At 50.9% G+C, this 18,191-nt stretch overlaps 1 protein-coding gene across 1 annotated transcript in view; it reads left to right on the forward strand.

The window, feature by feature from the left end:
• The window catches only part of txndc16 (thioredoxin domain containing 16), a 241,426-nt gene that overhangs the window by 83,850 nt on the left and 139,385 nt on the right, over window positions 1-18,191 (forward strand). The window contains exon 12 of the mRNA XM_072489743.1: window positions 13,666-13,812. Coding sequence (XP_072345844.1) covers window positions 13,666-13,812 — 147 coding nt within the window. The remainder of the gene's footprint in view (window positions 1-13,665; window positions 13,813-18,191) is intronic.

Here is an 18,191-nt window from a genome sequence, read left to right on the forward strand (position 1 = left end):
CCGGTTGCTCGAGTACCAGTCCTTTGTCTCGGTGAAGATGGGCCATCAAATGCTAATCGGCCCCATTAAAATGCTAATTGGACAGAGTTTCGATAACGTCTGGACTTCTTGCTTACAGATATGCATTTCAGGCTCTGAGCCTGCCTGAGTCTTGGCTTGACCATTTTACCCGCTAGGCTTTGCGAGTTTCTCTGTACATAGTTGTAAGTGGCCATCCCAGATGGCTACATTATCAATAATCTACTCACTAACGCTAGTTTGGGTTCCACCAGAACCTCTCTGCTCCTAATTGTAGGTTTGGTTGAAACATGGACAAAGAGCTGAACTCCAGAGATGAGGTGAGTGTGGCTGTCCTTGACATCAAGGAAGCATTTGACCAAGTGCAGCACCAAGGAGCCCCAGAAAAATTGGAATCGGGGGAAACTCTCTGCTGATTGGAGTCCATACTGAGCACAAAAGAAGGTGGTCATTGGACATTACTGCAGGAATTTCTCAGGATATGTCCTAGGCCCGACCTTCTTTAACTGCTTCATTTAATGATCTTCCTTTCATCATAAGGTCAGAAGTGGGGATGTTTGCACAATATTTAGCATCAATTATGACTCCTCAAATCTATGTCCAAAAGCAACAAGATCTGGACACTATCCAGTCTTGGGCTGACAAGTGGCAAGTAACATTCATGCCACACAAGTGCGAGGAATGACCATCTCTAAGAAGAGAGGATCTAGCCATTGTCCCTTGACTTTCAATGGAATTACCATCGCTGAATGTTCCACAATCAACATCCTGGTGGTTACCATTGATCAGAAACTGAACTGCGCTAGCCATATTAATACTGTGCTTCAAGAGAGACCAGGTAGTAGGAATCCTGCAGTGAGTAACTCACCTTCTGACTCCCCAAAACCTCTCCTCCATCTACAAGGTACAAGTCAGGAATGTGATGGAGTACTCTCCAATTGCCTGGAAAAGCGCAGCTCCAACAACACTCAAGAAGCTCAACACCATCCAGGACAAAGCAACCCGATTGATTGGCACCCTATCCACAAACATTCATTTCCTCCATTGCCGACACAGAATGGCAACCATGTATATCATCTACAACAAAAACAGAAAATGCTGGACAATCGCAGCAGGTTCGACAGCATCTGTGGAGAGAGAAGGGAGCTAACTTTTCGAGTCTGGATGACTCTTTCAAAGCCGTCAAATCCCTCTCCCTCCACAGATGCTGTCAGGCGTGCGATTTTCCAGAACTTTCTGTTTTCGTTTCAGATCCCAGCATCTGCAGTAACTTGCTTTTATGTACCATCCACAAGATGGGCGGCAACAACTCAACAAAGGTTCCTTTAACAGCACCTTCCAAACCCACGACCGCTACCATCTGGAGGGCAAGAGTAGCAGACACGTGGGAACACCACCACCTGAAGGTTCGCTCCCATACCACTCGCCACCCTGACTTGGAAATATATCGCCGTCCCTTCACTGGATCAAAGTCCTGGACCTCTTTTCCAAACTGTGAGGACTGCAATGGTTCAAGAAGGCAGCTCACCACCACCTTCTCGAGAACAATTAGGGATAGGCAATAATGATGCCCTCATCGGATGAATTAAAAAGAATATATTTTCATTACTGGGCAACGAATACTTAATGCCACTTAGTTTGATGAAAATCCAAAACTTCCTGTTGGTTAAATAAACGACCTTGGGTGGTTTTAAAATTCCTTTTAATGAAATAGCACATTACGACTGCACAATAATTGCATTATTTCATTTTGTAATATTTTCTTGATTCAGAAAGGTAATGCTAGTTGATATATTGTAAGTACACGTGACATCAAAATAGATCCGAATATTTTTTCTTTACAGCAGGGACATATCAGCCTATTTACCAGCATTGCTGACGTGTATCCATGAGCCAGGAAAAAGTAAAAAATAGAAAATGCTGTACATATAATCTGCAAGTCAGCCAGGACAATGTCATTATTTTAAACAAAAAATGGAATGTTTCTTTATAATAATTATTTAAGTAGGTAACATAAAATTCTTAGTTACTGAATGTTAAATTCTAAGTATGATTTTTTGCTGAGATATTTTTATGTTCGGCTGTATTTTGTAAAGATTGTGAGCAGGACGTCCGGTGGCGGCCATGGTGCGAGTGGTTGCACATTTGGTGGCTCCCACGAGTGACGTTTTTTTCAGACCTTTTCCCTGCTTAATGGGTGAATGTGAGGAAGAAAAAAGGTGCAGGAGAGTTAGCAGAAGAGATTGACAAGCTGGTGTATGGAGCTGAGGGCCGTGCGGTCGCAAAAGAGGGAACAGACTGCAAAGGTTGGGGCGGTGCCTGCGACGCACGTGGAGATGGCGGAGGGTCAGGGAGCGGCCCTGCCGGCTCAGTGGTCAACCGAGCAGCTGATGGGCTTCCTGAACGAGATGTTCAGCCAGCACCGACGGCCGGGAGCTGTACTTTTCGACATGGAGGTGGCGATACAATTTATCAAAGACAGTGGACTGGCAGGAGAAGGTGGACCTTGAACTTTGGTGGAGATGCTTTGGCACTGCGTTTAGTTTGTGTTTGGGGCCATTGGTCGGCTTCAGGTTTGCTTTTGTTCTTTGTTGGAAGATGGGGGGTTGATCTCTTCGATTGGGCTTGGGGAGGGGTTGTGTTTGTTTGTTTGCAGTAGCAAGATGATTGAGCGGACGGCAGGGGCTATTAGTGGGGGTTAGGATGCTGGGTGCCATGGGCAGGGGCTGCCAGACTAGCTGGGTGAGTTAGTTCACTGAGGCGTGGGGGGGAGAAGGGGTTGTTTTTTGGGGGACTGGGTGGGGGGAGGGGAACGTACTGCTGATATGGGAAGGGCTTTTAAAATGTAATGGGAGGAGGATCGATGATGGTGGGCGCCCAATGGCGGGTGCGGGACGCGGGCTGGAGGCAGGCCCAAGAAGGGGGACTATGCTTGATCGGTGGGGGGTGGGGTTCGTACATTTAAAAAGATTAAAGGTGGATGTGGCCATGCTACAGGAGACTCGCGTGAAGGTGGGGGCCTAGATTGAGGGAGGGCTGGGTTGGGCAAGTATTTCATTCGGGATTGAACTCTTTAAAAAAAAAAAAAAACAAAGTGGGTGGCGATTTTGATCAGTAAGCGGTTAGGCGTTTGAAGTGGGAAGTATAGTAGTGGACTCTGGGGGAAGTGGGAAGTATAGTGGCGGACGCTGGGGGAAGTGGGAAGTATAGTGGCGGACTCTGGGGGAAGTGGGAAGTATAGTGGCGGTCTCTGGTGGAAGTGGGAAGTATAGTAGCGGACTCTGGGGGAAGTGGGAAGTATAGTGGCGGACGCTGGGGGAAGTGGGAAGTATAGTGGCGGACTCTGGGGGAAGTGGGAAGTATAGTGGCGGTCTCTGGTGGAAGCGAGAAGTATAGTAGCGGACTCTGGGGGAAGTGGGAAGTATAGTGGCGGACGCTGGGGGAAGTGGGAAGTATAGTGGCGGACTCTGGGGGAAGTGGGAAGTATAGTAGCGGACTCTGGGGGAAGTGGGAAGTATAGTAGCGGACTCTGGGGGAAGTGGGAAGTATAGTGGCGGACTCTGGGGGAAGTGGGAAGTATAGTGGCGGACTCTGGGGGAAGTGGGAAGTATAGTGGCGGTCTCTGGGGAAGTGGCAAGTATAGTGGCGGTCTCTGGGGGAAGTGGGAAGTATAGTGGCGGTCTCTGGGGGAAGTGGGAAGTATAGTAGCGGACTCTGGGGGAAGTGGCAAGTATAGTGGCGGTCTCTGGGGGAAGTGGGAAGTATAGTGGCGGTCTCTGGGGGAAGTGGGAAGTATAGTGGCGGACTCTGGGGGAAGTGGGAAGTATAGTGGCGGTCTCTGGGGGAAGTGGGAAGTATAGTGCCGGCGCTGGGGGAAGTGGGAAGTATAGTGGCGGACGCTGGGGGAAGTGGGAAGTATAGTGGGGACTCTGGGGGAAGTGGGAAGTATCGTAGCGGACTCTGGAGGAAGTGGGAAGTATAGTCGCGGAGTCTGGGGGAAGTGGGAAGTATAGTGGCGGACTCTGGGGGAAGTGGGAAGTATAGTCACAGACTGGGGGAAGTGGGAAGTATAGTGGCGGACGCTGGGGGAAGTGGGAAATATAGTTGCGGACGCTGGGGGAAGTGGGAAGTATAGTGGCGGACTCTGGGGGAAGTGGGAAGTATAGTGGCGGACGCTGGGGGAAGTGGGAAGTATAGTAGCGGACTCTGGGGGAAGTGGGAAGTATAGTGGCGGACTCTGGGGTAGTGGGAAGTATAGTGGCGGACGCTGGGGGAAGTGGGAAGTATCGTAGCGGACTCTGGGGGAAGTGGGAAGTATAGTGGCGGACGCTGGGGGAAGTGGGAAGTATAGTGGCGGACTCTGGGGGAAGTGGGAAGTATAGTAGCGGACTCTGGGGGAAGTGGGAAGTATAGTGGCGGACTCTGGGGGAAGTGGGAAGTATAGTGGCGGACGCTGGGGGAAGTGGGAAGTATAGTGGCGGACTCTGGGGGAAGTGAGAAGTATAGTGGCAGACTCTGGGGGAAGTGGGAAGTATAGTGGCGGACGCTGGGGGAAGTGGGAAGTATAGTGGCGGACGCTGGGGGAAGTGGGAAGTATAGTGGCGGACGCTGGGGGAAGTGGGAAGTATAGTGGCGGACTCTGGGGGAAGTGGGAAGTATAGTGGCGGACTCTGGGGGAAGTGAGAAGTATAGTGGCAGACTCTGGGGGAAGTGGGAAGTATAGTGGCGGACTCTGGGGGAAGTGGGAAGTATAGTGGCGGACGCTGGGGGAAGTGAGAAGTATAGTGGCGGTCTCTGGGGGAAGTGGGAAGTATAGTCGCGGAGTCTGGGGGAAGTGAGAAGTATAGTGGCAAACTCTGGGGGAAGTGGGAAGTACAGTAGCGGACTCTGGGGGAAGTGGGAAGTATAGTGGCGGACTCGACTCTGGAGGAAGTGGGAAATATAGTGCCGGATTCTGGGGTAGTGGGAAGAATAGTGGCGGACTCTGGGGGAAGTGGGTGGTATAGTAGAGGACTCGGGGGGGGGGGGGAAGTGGGTGGTATAGTAGAGGACTCTGGGGGAAGTGGGAGGTATAGTAGAGGACTCTGGGGGAAGGTATGTTATGGTGAATGGGAAACTGGAGGGGATGCCGGTAGTGTTAGTGAACATCTATGCCCCGAACTGGGACGATGTTGAATTTATGAGGCGGGTGCTGGGGAGGATCCCTGACCTGGACTCTTACCCGTTGGTTATGGGGGGAGACGGGACACTTCAATAAGGTTGTGGATACGAGACTGGACCGGTCGAGCTTGAAGTCGTGGGGGGGGGGGGGGGGGGGGGGGGTGTCGGCAACAGCCAAGGAGCTCCAGGGGTTCATGGAGGTGTGGGGGTGGGGGTGGAGCCATAGAGATTTGGGAGACTTTGGGGGGGGGCTGCATCCGTGGAGATTTGGAGACCGAGGTTGAAAGCATTTCATTCTACTCCCATGTGCACAAGGTATACTGAATAGACGTTTTCATCTTCGACAAGACGTTGTTGGTGGGAGTGGTTGATATTGTGTATTCGGCAATAGTGGTGTCAGACCATGCTTGCACTCGGTGAACCTACGAGTGAGCTAAGGCGGGGGGGGGGGGGGCAGTGCCCAACAATGGATGCTGGATGTGGGACTGTTGGCGGAGGAAGAGATGTGTGAGCGGGTGAGGAAGGCCATCCAAGGATATCTGGAGATTAACGACACGGGGGAGGTTTCGGCAGGTACGGTGTGAGAGGCACTGAAGGCAATGGTAGGGGGGAGTTTATATCGATTCGGGCACACAGGGAGAAGGCGGAGTGGGCGTAGATAGAAAGGCTAGTGGATGAAATCCTGCATGTGGACAGGAGATATGCGGAGGCCCCAGAGGCAGGGCTGCTAAAGGAACAGCAGAGGCTGCAGATGGAGTTTGAGCTATTACCTACAGGGTAAGGTGGTGGGGCAGGTGAGGGCGAGGGTGAGAGGGGTGGTGAAAGAGTATGGGGAGAAGGCGAGCAGGATGCTATCGCACCAGTTGAGGAAGTAGGAAGCGGTGAGGGAGATTGTGAAAGTGAAGGACACAGGTGGGAATACGGTCTTGGACCCAGCAAGGGTGAATAGGGTGGTTAGGGACTTCTATAGTAAGCTATACGAGTTGGAACCCCCAGCCGGGGAGGAGGGGATGTGGCGGTTTCTGGAAAGGTTGGAGTTCCCGAAGATAGATGGGGAGTCGGTAGAGGGCCTGGGGCCCCAATTGGGCTGATAGAAGTAATGGAGGGGATGGAGGCGATGAAATCGAGTAAGGCCCCGGGTCTGGACGGGTACCCAGTGAATTCTACAAGAAGTTCTCAGGAGTATTGGGACCGCTGTTGTCAAGAGCTTTCAATGAGGCAAAAGAGCTGGGAGCACTCCCCCTGACGTTGTCGCAAGCGTCAATCTCCCTCATTCTAAAGCGAGATAAAGGTCCGGAACAATGTGGGTCATCGAGACCTATTACCCTGTTAAAAGTAGATGCCAAACTATTGGCAAAGATCTTGGCCTCGAAGATCGAGGACTGTGTGCCAGGGGTAATGGGGAGGGCCAGACGGGGTTCGTGAAGGGGAGGCATCTGGCGGCCAACATCAGGAGGTTAATTAATGTGATCATGATGGCTCCAGAGGGACGCAAGGTGGTGGCCAAGGACGCAGAGAAGGCCTTTGATCGAATGGAGTGCGAATACCTATGGGAGGTCTTTGGGCGGTTTGGGTTTGGGCAGGGATTTGTAGACTGGGCCCGGTTGTTATATCAGGCACCGGTGGCGAGTGTGCGGATGAACCGGGCAAGATCAGATTATTTTAGGTTACACCGGGGGACAAGGCAGAGGTGCCCACTTTCCCCACTGCTGTTTGCCCTGGCTAGAGAGCCGTTGGCAATGGCACTGAGAACGTTGAGGGTATGGCACGGGATAGTACGGGGGGGGGGGGGGGGGAGTGGAACAGAGGGTCTCGCTTTACGCGGATGATTTACTTCTGTATATTTCAAATCCGCTGGGGGGATTGGAGGGATTATGGGCATATTAGAGGAAGTCGGTCGGTTTTCGGGGTATAAATTGAATACGGGTAAGAGTGAGGTCTTTGTGATTCAGGCGAGGGGACAGGAGAAGAGATTGGGTGAGATGCCGTTAAAGGTGGGGGGGCGAGCCTTCTGTCTCTGGGTATCCAGGTGGTGCGGGAGTCGGAGCAGCTTCATAGTTGAATCTGAGTCGGTTGGTAGAACAGATGAGGGGATACTTTCAGATGCGCTCCCGTTGTCATTGGCAGGGCGGGATCAGACAATTATAAATGACTACTTGCAAAGTTTTTGTTCGTCTTCCAGAGCCTTCCACTTTTTATCCCCAAGGCATTCTTTAAGAAAGTAAATGCAGTGATCTCGGGATTTGTTAGGGCGGGTAAAACCCCGTGGGTGAAGATGCTGCTGGAGTGGGGGTGGGGGTGCTGGCCTTTCCGAATTTTGTAAATTATTATTGGGTGGCGAATATTGCGATGGTCAGGTAGTGGGGGAGGGGGCAGTGTGGGAGCGGGTGGAGGCGGCCTCGCGTAAAGACACGAGTTGGGGGCACTGTTAACGGCACCTCTGCCATTCTCACCGGCCAGGTACTCCACAAGCAATCTCGGCGCCAACTGGCGGGTCGTCAAGCAAAGGTTCCTTCTCTGCATTGAGGCCTCAGGCCTCAAGGATGCGTCCAATGCCAGAAAAATCGCGCTGCTCCTATCAACTGCGGACCAAGCCATCCAGATTTTCAACTCGCTTAATTTTACCGATGGCCAGGACAAGACCAAATTCAAGACCGTTTTAGAAGTTCGACAGTCACTGTGAAGTCAAAACAAATGAGAGCTTTGAGCGCTATCTCTTCCAGCAATGCCTTCAGGGTAAGGATGAACCATTCCAATCCTTTCTAACTCCTCTCCGTATATTCGCGCAGTCCTGCAATTATGGTGACACCGCTGATTCCATGATCAGGGATCAGGTCGTGTTTGGGGTGCACTCCGATTCCTTGCAGGAGCAACTCCTCATAATTAAGCACATGACCCTGCCAGTCGCAATCGAGACGTGTATAGTGCATGAGCATGTGAGAAATCGGTACTCCCGTTTCAAATCGGCAGAATACGAAAAACTTGCCTCCCACGAGGCAGAGAGTATACAGGCCATCGCCCGGATGCAGCGCCTCAGTATCGATGAAAGTGGCCATTTCGCGCATTTTTCCCGGGGCACCACACATGCGCAACACGAACGGGAGAACGAAGTGGCCGAAAACCAAACTGCGCAGGTCCGAACGTCAGCTGACCGCACCACGCATGTGCGACGACGGACGGAGCGTAAAGACGTCAACGTCATGACGTGCCCGAACTGCGGCACCGCCCACTTAAAGCAGCAATGCCCTGCAAAAGGCAGGCGATGTTCAAATTGCGGGAAGCCTGGACATTATGCAGCCTTGTGCAGGTCTGCACCACCAGTCAAGGGCCAGCGATCCCAATTCCAACGCAAACGCGTTCGATGTGTACAGCAAGGTTTCCTGGATTCTGATCCTGATAGCACTACGGATCCAGAGGACGACTGCCTGGAGTCCCCCTATCGTATGGGCATCATCTCTACATGTGAGTATGCCTCTTCAAATTCAGCAAGACGCCTATCTATCCTCAATGTAGATTCTGCGGATGAATGGCGTGCTGTCATACACTTAAATCAATGCAGCTTCCAGTTCAAGCTGGGCACTGGTGCTTCTGCCAATCTCATCTCTCAAGCTGATTTTGACCGCATTAAAAAGCAACCCAAAATTCTTCCGCCAGCCTGCCACCTCCTCGATTATAATGGCAATGCCATCACTGCACTAGGATCTTGTCATCTATTCGTCTCCAACAAGATCATCAATGTCACACTGCGATTTGAAATCGTCAAGCCTGATAAGGCATCCCTGCTCGGTGCCCATGCATGCAAGCTACTTAACCTCGTACAGCGAGTTCATACCAAGTCTTCTTCCGATGTGGATCTTCAGGCTGACATTGATGCCATCCTTGCTCAATATCCGGATGTGTTTGATGGAATGGGCATTCTGCCATACTGCTACAAGATCCTACTCTGGCCTGATGCCACGCCTGTAATCCACGCACCACGCCGGGTGCCGGCTCCTCTGAAGGAACGTTTAAAGGCACAGCTACAGGAGCTCCAAGACCAGGGCATCATCTCCAAAATGACGGAACCGACTGACTGGGTCACCTCGATGGTCTGTGTGAAGAAGCCCTCAGGAGAGTTGCGGATATGCATAGACCCCAAAGATCTTAACCAGAATGTAATGCGGGAATACTACCCGATTCCGAAGCGGGAGGAACTGACAAGTGAGATGGCACATGCCAAATTCTTCACCAAGCTAGATGCATCGCATGGTTTCTGGCAGATACGACTGGACGAGTCCAGCAGGAAGCTCTGCACGTTCAACACACCATTTGGCAGGTACTGTTATAACCATATGCCGTTCGGCATTGTCTCAACCTCTGAAATCTTCCACAGGATCATGGAGCAGATGATGGAGGCCATTGAGGGTGTGCATGTCTACGTAGATTATGTAATCATGTGGTGCACGACCCCCGAGGAACACCTATCTCGTCTCAAACAAGTCTTTCGACGTGTCCATGCAAACGGCCTCAAGCTGAACAAGGCCAAGTGCTCCTTTGGCATGTCAACCTTCAAGTTCTTGGACGCCCAGATATCCGAGCAGGGTGTGCGACCAGATTCGGACAAGGTCAAGACCATTAACGCCATGAAGACCCCGGAAGACAAAAAGGCGGTACTATGCCTCCTCGGAATGGTGAACTTTCTTGGGAAAATTCATTCCCAACATGGCCTCACACACCACGGCTCTCAGGCATCTGGTGAAGAAGTCCACTGTATTCCAGTGGCTACCCACACATCAAGCAGAGTGGCTCGAGCTCCAAGCAAAGCTCACCACTGCTCCGGTACTAGTGTTTTTTGACCCGGACAGGGAAACAAAAATCTCCACAGACGCAAGCCAGGATGGCATTGGTGCGGTGCTCCTCCAGAGGGATGACTCCTCGTCCTGGGCTCCAGTTGCTTATGCGTCAAGGGCCATGACTCCTACTGAACAGAGATACGCCCAAATAGAAAAAGAGTGCCTGGGCCTCCTAACCGGCATTGTAACGTTCCATGACTACGTCTACGGATTACCAACATTCACAGTGGAGATTGACCACGGACCCTTGGTTCATATCATTCATAAGGACTTGAATGACATGGTGCCCAGGCTTCAGCGCATTCTCCTTCGACTCTAAAGGTACAATTTTGAGTTAGTGTACACACCAGGCAAGGAGCTGATAATTGCGGATGCCCTGTCCCGCTCCAACACCTCGCCCTGTGAACAGGTTGACTTCATCTGCCAGACTGAGGCACAGGTGCAACTGTGTGCCAGCAACCTCCCGGCGTCACATGAAAGAGTGATCAGCATTTGTGAAGAGACTGCCAAGGACCCTCTTCTCAGCGTGTAATGCACCACCTTGCAAATGGCTGGCAAAAAGGGCAATGCCCTCAGTTCTTTAATGTGAAGGACGATCTGACAGTCGTCGAGGGGATCCTCCTCAAGCTAGATCGTATCGTTATTCCTCACAGTCTGCAGAGCTTAGTGCTCAAACAAATCCACGAGGGACACCTCGGTGTCGAAAAGTGTAGGCGCAGGGCCCGGCAGGCTGTCTATTGGCCTGGCATCAGCCAGGACATATCCAACATGGTCCTCAATTGTGCGACCGGCCAGCACTTCCAGCCTGCTCAAACAAAAAAAACACTCCAGCAACACGAGATCGTGACCTCTCCGTGGTCCAAGGTGGGGATCGACCTTTTTCACGCCAATGGGTGTGACTATGTGCTCATCATAGATTACTTCTCAAATTACCCGGAAGTTGTGAAGCTGTCAGACCTCACATCAAGGACAGTCATCAAGGCCTGCAAGGAGACATTTGCCAGGCATGGTATTCCACTCACTGTCATGAGTGACAATGGTCCCTGCTTCCACAGCCAAGAGTGGTCCAATTTCGCCAAGTTGTACCAATTCAACCACATTACCTCAAGCCCACACTACCCGCAGTCCAACGGGAAGGTTGAAAAAGGGGTCCATATAGTGAAGCAACTGCTCTGCAAGGCTGCGGACACTGCTTCTGATTTCAACCTTGCCCTGTTGGCGTACAGGGCAACCCCTCTGTCCACCGGTATGTCTCCGGCTCAACTCCTCATGAATAGAGACCTGCGGACGACTGTTCCGGCCATACACTTACCAGCCCTGGATCACCTCCCAGTGCTGCAAAAGGTGCAGCAACTCGGGAACCGGCAAAAGCTAACGTACGATGCTCATGCTACCGATTTGCCTGTGCTATCTCCGGAAGATGTTGTTCGGATCAAGCAACCTGATGGAGGCTGGTCAGCTCCAGCTGTTGTTGTTCGACCGGCTGCTCCCAGATCGTTTGTAGTTCGTATGGCTGATGGCTCCATTGTCAGGCGCAACAGAAGGACACTGCGCAAAGTTGCCTGCCCAACACCAGACCCTACTTGTTATTATGCCTCCTCCGGACACCTCGCACCACGAGGCCACCAATCTGGCAGCAATCCCACAAGTCAAGGCGCCGTCGTCCCCACCTCCACCTCTCAGGCGGTCGACAAGGATCTGACGCCAACCCAAAAGATTGGACTTATAGACATTTATCTTGTAAATTTTACTCTGTATCTGCACGCTAGACCCCTCATATATATCACATATATATATATTCATCCACTCGCGATTTAATGTAAATATGTATATACAGTCGCATATGCTCCAAGCAACCAACACTTTTCTTTAAAAAGGGGGAGATGTCATGATATCCACTCATGCACATAATGACATACAGACAGGCAGTGACAGACACCCAGTACAGCCAATCAACACACGGGACAGAACACAACCAATCACCAGGCAGACCACTAGAAGGTGGGCTATAAAACACACGAGGCATCAACATTCTGCCCCTTTCCACTGGTGACAACTGTAGTGTCAGTCAGGGTGTATATATCAGTTAGCACCTTTGACACGTGGCTCAGAGCTAGTCTGGTCTAGTTAGATTAGTAGAATGTCAAACCCACAGCGAACTGTGTGCACTGCTTAACAAGTTCAATAAAGCGTATTGAACTAACATCACAGTTTGGAGTCTACTTTCAAGTACAATTGCATCCAGTTGCAGTCCGTGTTACCCCTGGGTGAATAACATGACAGAGAGTAAGCGCAGGAGAACTAGTGGAAGGGGGGCTGGGGAAGGTGGTACTGTTTGTGTAAGTCATGTTGGCTGGGGTTTGCCACTGGGTGTGTGTGTTGGTTATATTTTGTTCTTGTTCCTGATGTTTAAAATTGTTAAAATTATAAATGCCTCAATAAAATATTTTCTAAAAAAAAAAGATTGTGGACGGGATTTCCATTGCCCGACGTCGATATTGGGAACGGCGATCGGGCGGAGAATGGCTCCTGACGCCGGAATTGCAGCAGGTGCTGACTTGATGCCGGGTTGCGATGCTCTGCCAACTCCAAATCGGCGTCACCGAGATGCACGCCGCGTGCAGTCGCAACCCGTTTGCATATAAATATCGGGGCCACCGATATTATGCTCTGCCTCCGATGGGCCGAGTTCCCAAGGGCGCGCGCCATGTGTGGTCTCAGCGATCGTGAGCCTGGTGTGGCGGCTGTGGGGAGAGAGAGAGAGAGTGTCCAGCCGAGAGCCGTGCCGCTGGCCGGAGGGGGGGGGGGGGGGCTTTTGCCAGGGCTGAGGAGAGTAGAGGGGGTGGCTGGGAGGTGGGCTATAGTGTCGGGGTGGTCAGGTATGCGGTCCAGCACAACCGGCACCATCTTTTCGGGCCAATCGGGCTGCGTGTGGGGGGGAGGGAGTGTACACGCGGAATCGGTCTGGGTGCCGCGTCGATTTTTCCGTCGTGAAACATCGCGGATACTCTGTTGGCGTCAGCACCTAGACGTAGGAATGGAGAATCCAGCCCTGTATCTTTCGCATTTTTAGGTTGGAGTTTGCTGATTAATTGAGTACCTCAGTGATCAAATAGCCAGGATACCTCCATATCTGCCTTCTCCTCCTCCCCACTGTGCTATCATATTTCGTGAGATGAGAATAATCATTTTTTTCCCTGAAAAAGCTAAAGAAAGTAACCCCTGTATCTATTTCTGTATCTATAATAATTTTGCGAAAAGGCCAGCAATCGCTGACGTACCTGTGAATTACGCATCGAGGAAAAATGAAAAATGAAATGAAAATCGCTTATTGTCACAAGCAGGCTTCAAATGAAGTTACTGTGAAAAGCCCCTAGTCGCCACATTCCGGCGCCTGCTCGGGGAGGCTGGTACGGGAATGGCAGTGGTTGTTGTTCCAGTGCTGCTACCTGTAGAAGCATCCTCTCCAGATGAGAGAAGATCACCTCTGCAGACGATTTGTGATGCCTTGAAAAGCAGAAACAGAACCTGATTTAACATATAGTACAGGCATTCAGGGTAGTAATATGCTTATAGTACTTTATGGAATGAATGCATGATTAGGAGAATTGATGATCTAAAGTTAGATCTGAAAATTATTTTTTCCATACTTCAGGTATTCAAGATGATGAAGTGGCAGAAACTATCTCTAGAGACAGATGGAGGGAACTCAATTTGGACTTTGTTCAGGCACTAACAGACAGCAGCTTTCCTACGAGTTTAGCAACAATTCCCCACATGGTGGCGCTATTCTACGCTGATTGTAAGTATTAGTTTATAGCTACTAGTTTATGAACAGAATTACATTGGGCCAAATCTTCCAATCTCGGGATTGTCGGAGGTTGGTCGTGCGACTGAAGATGTGAATTGGGACCCTATGGAAGTCCTGATGCATGGATTTCTTTGGGAATTGCCCAAGTGGTTTCAATTCTCAAAATTATCCTGCTCCCCAGAGCCCTCCGAGAATGTCTTTGACTCTGGAAATGAGAGTCGCGAACACCGCCCAGTCCATCACACGAACCTGCCTCCCATCCATTGACTCCATGCACACCTCCCGCTGCCTGGGGAAAGCGGGCAGGATAATCAAAGATCCCTTCCACCCAGCTTACTCACTCTTCCAACTTCTTCCATCGGGCAGGAGATACAGAAATCTGAGAACACGCACGAACAGACTCAAAAACAGCTTCTTCCCCGCTGTTACCAGACTCCTAAATGACCCTCTTATGGACTGACTTCATTAACACTACACCCTGTATGCTTCATCCGATGCCAGTGCTTTTATATATGTCGTGTTGCCCTATTTTGCATTTTCTTTTATTCCCTTTTCTTCTCATGTACTTAATGATCTGTTGAGCTGCTCGCAGAAAAATACTTTTCACTGTACCTCGGTACACGTGACAATAAACAAATCCAATCCAATCCAATCCCAATGTTAAGACAGAATAAAAACGAGTCTTTCACCTGGACCCTACATTATTGACTACCTTCCAATCCTCTATTACCTCCAGAACCAACCCGACTACACCTACCCAACTCGTCTAACCCTGATCTGCCTACCACCCCGAACATCTGACTAATTCACCCCTCAATGCGAACCAACCCCCCCCCCCCAATCTGACCTGCCAAATATCATAACCTCTGACCCATCTACCAGCACACCCAAACTGTCCACCTATCCTCTCCTTCCTCCACCATACCCACCTAACAATTGTATTCACCTAATCACTGAACTTACTCACTGACCTACCCACCCACTCGCCCATCTCAACCACTCGTCCATCCCCCCTCATCCGTCCATCCACAGGCAGTCACTTGAGGTCGGAATCAAACCGGGGTCCCTGGCGCTGTGAGGCAGCAGTGTTAGCCACTGTGCCACCGTGCTGCAACTAATAATGATGGATATGTTATAACGGATAATAATTTAAGCAGATGAAGCAAATAAATAGTGGAAATTTAAGCTTTTAAAGTTTCTGGATATTCATTTTTTTTAAAAATACAAATTTAAGAGTGTCCAATTTATTTTTTCCAATTAAGGGGCAATTTAGCGTGGCCAATCCACCTAACCTGCACATCTTTGGGTTGTGGGGGCAAAACCCACACAAACACAGGAAGAATGTGCAAACTCCACACTGACAGTGACCCAGAGCCGGGATCGAACTTGGGACCTTGGCGCCGTGAGGCAGCAGTGCTAACCCACTGTGCCACCATGCTGCCCTCCTGGATATTCATTTATATAGTACCTATTCCCGACTTCTTTTAAGCAAGTTGATTGTTTTTTTGGGGGCTTTGAAGGGCATATGCACAGGCAACTCTTGTTTTGTCAATTTCTAATTTTCTCCCTTCTCCTGAAGTTGGTGACATGCTGAGATACAGTTCCCCGGGTTGTTGGAAGCCTTCCATTATAAAAATAATCTTTATTGGTGTCACAAGTAGGCTTACATTAACACTGCAATGAAGTTACTGTGAAAAGCCCCTAGTCGGTGCCTGTTCGGGTACACAGAGGGAGAATTCAGAATGTCCAATTCACCTAACATGCATGTCTTTTGGGACTCGTGCGAGGAAACCAGAGCACCCGGAGGAAACCCACGCAGACACAGGGAGAACGTGCAGACTCCGCACAGACAGTGACCCAAGCCGGGAATCGAACCCGGGACCCTGCTGCTGTGAAACATCAGTGCTAACCACTGTGCTACTGTGCCACCCTTATCTGCAGCTAGCCATTGTCTAGCCGCACAAAATAAAAACAATGCGTATTGACAGGCTGTTCAATCATAAAATGTCACAGATTAACCTGACCCTGTCCTTCCTCACGCCCACACATTTCTGCGTTTCGGCAGGAGTATTGGGTAGCAATCAGTCGTGTAAAACCTAATAGACATTTCTCCAGCCTAATTCCGAGACATTAAAGCCAATTGTAATGTCTCAATACTGTCCTTACTGGGCTAACCCAGACCTGGGACATTACTGAGCTTTATGGTTCACTATCACTTCAGTTGCTATTTTTGTCCATGGAGCCACTGGGGAGTAAACAATGAATGGACTTTGCTGGAGGGTGCCTGGTTAGGCAATTTTATGCCCTGCATCCTTCAGCTGAAATATATTTGCCCTGCAAGGTGCTGTAATTGTGAAATTAGACAAGGATATTTTACCAACGGTGATACGGGATGAAACTAATTTATCAATCTTCAGATCCAGTAACATCATTTGTAAATTAGGAAATTAGGAATAATAATTTTACCAAATAAAAATATATTTTATAGATCATAGATCATAGATCATAGAATTTACAGTGTAGAAGGAGGCCATTCGGCCCATCGAGTCTGCACCGGCTCTTGGAAAGAGCACCCTACCCAAGGTCAACACCCCCACCCTATCCCTATAACCCAGTAACCCCACCCAACACTAAGGGCAATTTTGGACACTAAGGGCAATTTAGCATGGCCAATCCACCTAACCTGCACATCTTTGGACTGTGGGAGGAAACCGGAGCACCCAGAGGAAACCCACGCACACACGGGGAGGATGTGCAGACTCCACACAGACAGTGACCCAAGCCGGAATCGAACCTGGGACCCTGGTGCTGTGAAGCAATTGTGCTATCCACAATGCTACCATGCTGCCCATGACTAGGTTTAATAGTCATGGAGATGACTTCATTTGCTCAATGATACCATCTGTTTCAAGCCATTTCAGCTCCTGTGACCTCTGACATGGATCGCTAAACAGCAACATTCTCAAATTTTGGGCAACTGGTGGAATTGATGTGCCTCCATGAGGAGCATTGACAGTGCCTCTTAATCTCCCCAAATCCGGTAAATAGGGAATGAATACATGGTGTGTAGTCTGTGTCATCGATCACATTAATGGGTGCTCTGGTGGGGTCTGCAAGTTTCGAGCCAAGTTTATAAAACAGATTTACCCCCATGAGGCCTCTGCCTTTGGCCATGTAGAACATAAACCTGTCTTTTTGCCAAGCGCTGGAACTGTGACGGTTCTAAAAATAGGAATAATTGAATCATCGGAAGCTTGCAGGACTGGGAGAAAGTTGAGTAAAGTAACTATGGTAGAGTTTGTCGCTCAAAACACCCCGGCCCCTAGGTGGATGGCGAGAAAATGACTGTGTAGGTGGGTGCCGCCCCACTCCACGGCCACCCCACACAACCGGCGACACCCACCGGGGAACCAGCCGGGGCCACACTGACGGCAGCCCCCAGTGAGGGCAGTGCCATCAAATGGTGGCCTTGGCAGCACGGACAGGCACCAGGACCGAGGGCACTGACGGGGCCGGGTTGCGGGGTGGGGGACATGCCTAGCTGGGGCGCGCGGTGACAACCGGGGCCACCATGTAGCCCATGGTACCAGGATGTGCACGGGTGTATGAGCCATGATGACATGTGTTCCCCTAACCCCCTCCAGATAATCATGTTCGGTCATCAACCAGCAATGTTGGCCGCTGTGGCGACGGCCGCTGCTCTGCATGCAGTCCTGAGGCAGCGTGAGCGGGGGTGTCTTAGAGAGGAGGCGGAGGCTGCAGCAGAGGAGCGGGCTGCAGAGGGGCAGATGGCAGCCGCTCAGGCTGGAGGGCCGGCCGCCCAACAGAAAGAGTAGGAGGAAGAGGAGGTGGTGCCAAGGAGGGGCCGGATGAGGCCATGCATCTGCCGCAACCGTATGTCCTTTGAGGAACTCCCAGACTGGGCATGCAGGAGGAGGCTGCGGATAAGCAGGGAGACTGCCAGACACATCTGCCACATGATGGCAGACCTGGCACCGCCTGATGGCCGTCAAGTTGACAGTGGCCCTCAACGTCTACGTGATGGGGTCTTTCCAATCGCCGAGTGGGGACCTGTCCGGCATCTCCCAGACATCTTCCAGGCTGTCATGAACATCCTGTATGCCCTGGTAGACCGGTATATCCAGTACCCTGTGGACCGCACCCACCAGGATGCCCGGGCAACGGGCTTTGCTGCCATCACCGGGATGTCCCGGGTCCAGGGGGTAATCGATGGGGTGCATGTCGGCCTGCGGCCACTGGCGGATAACAGGCGGCTCTCCCCGTTGGTGCTCAGCTCTCTTGGGGCACTGGCTCTGGTACTCGCTGGGGGCCCCCGGATGGGCTGGGACCAACCCGGCTGGTCCTGTAAG

Source organism: Scyliorhinus torazame, chromosome 2 (assembly GCF_047496885.1).
Source record: "Scyliorhinus torazame isolate Kashiwa2021f chromosome 2, sScyTor2.1, whole genome shotgun sequence".
NCBI classification, from domain to species: Eukaryota; Metazoa; Chordata; class Chondrichthyes; order Carcharhiniformes; family Scyliorhinidae; genus Scyliorhinus; species Scyliorhinus torazame.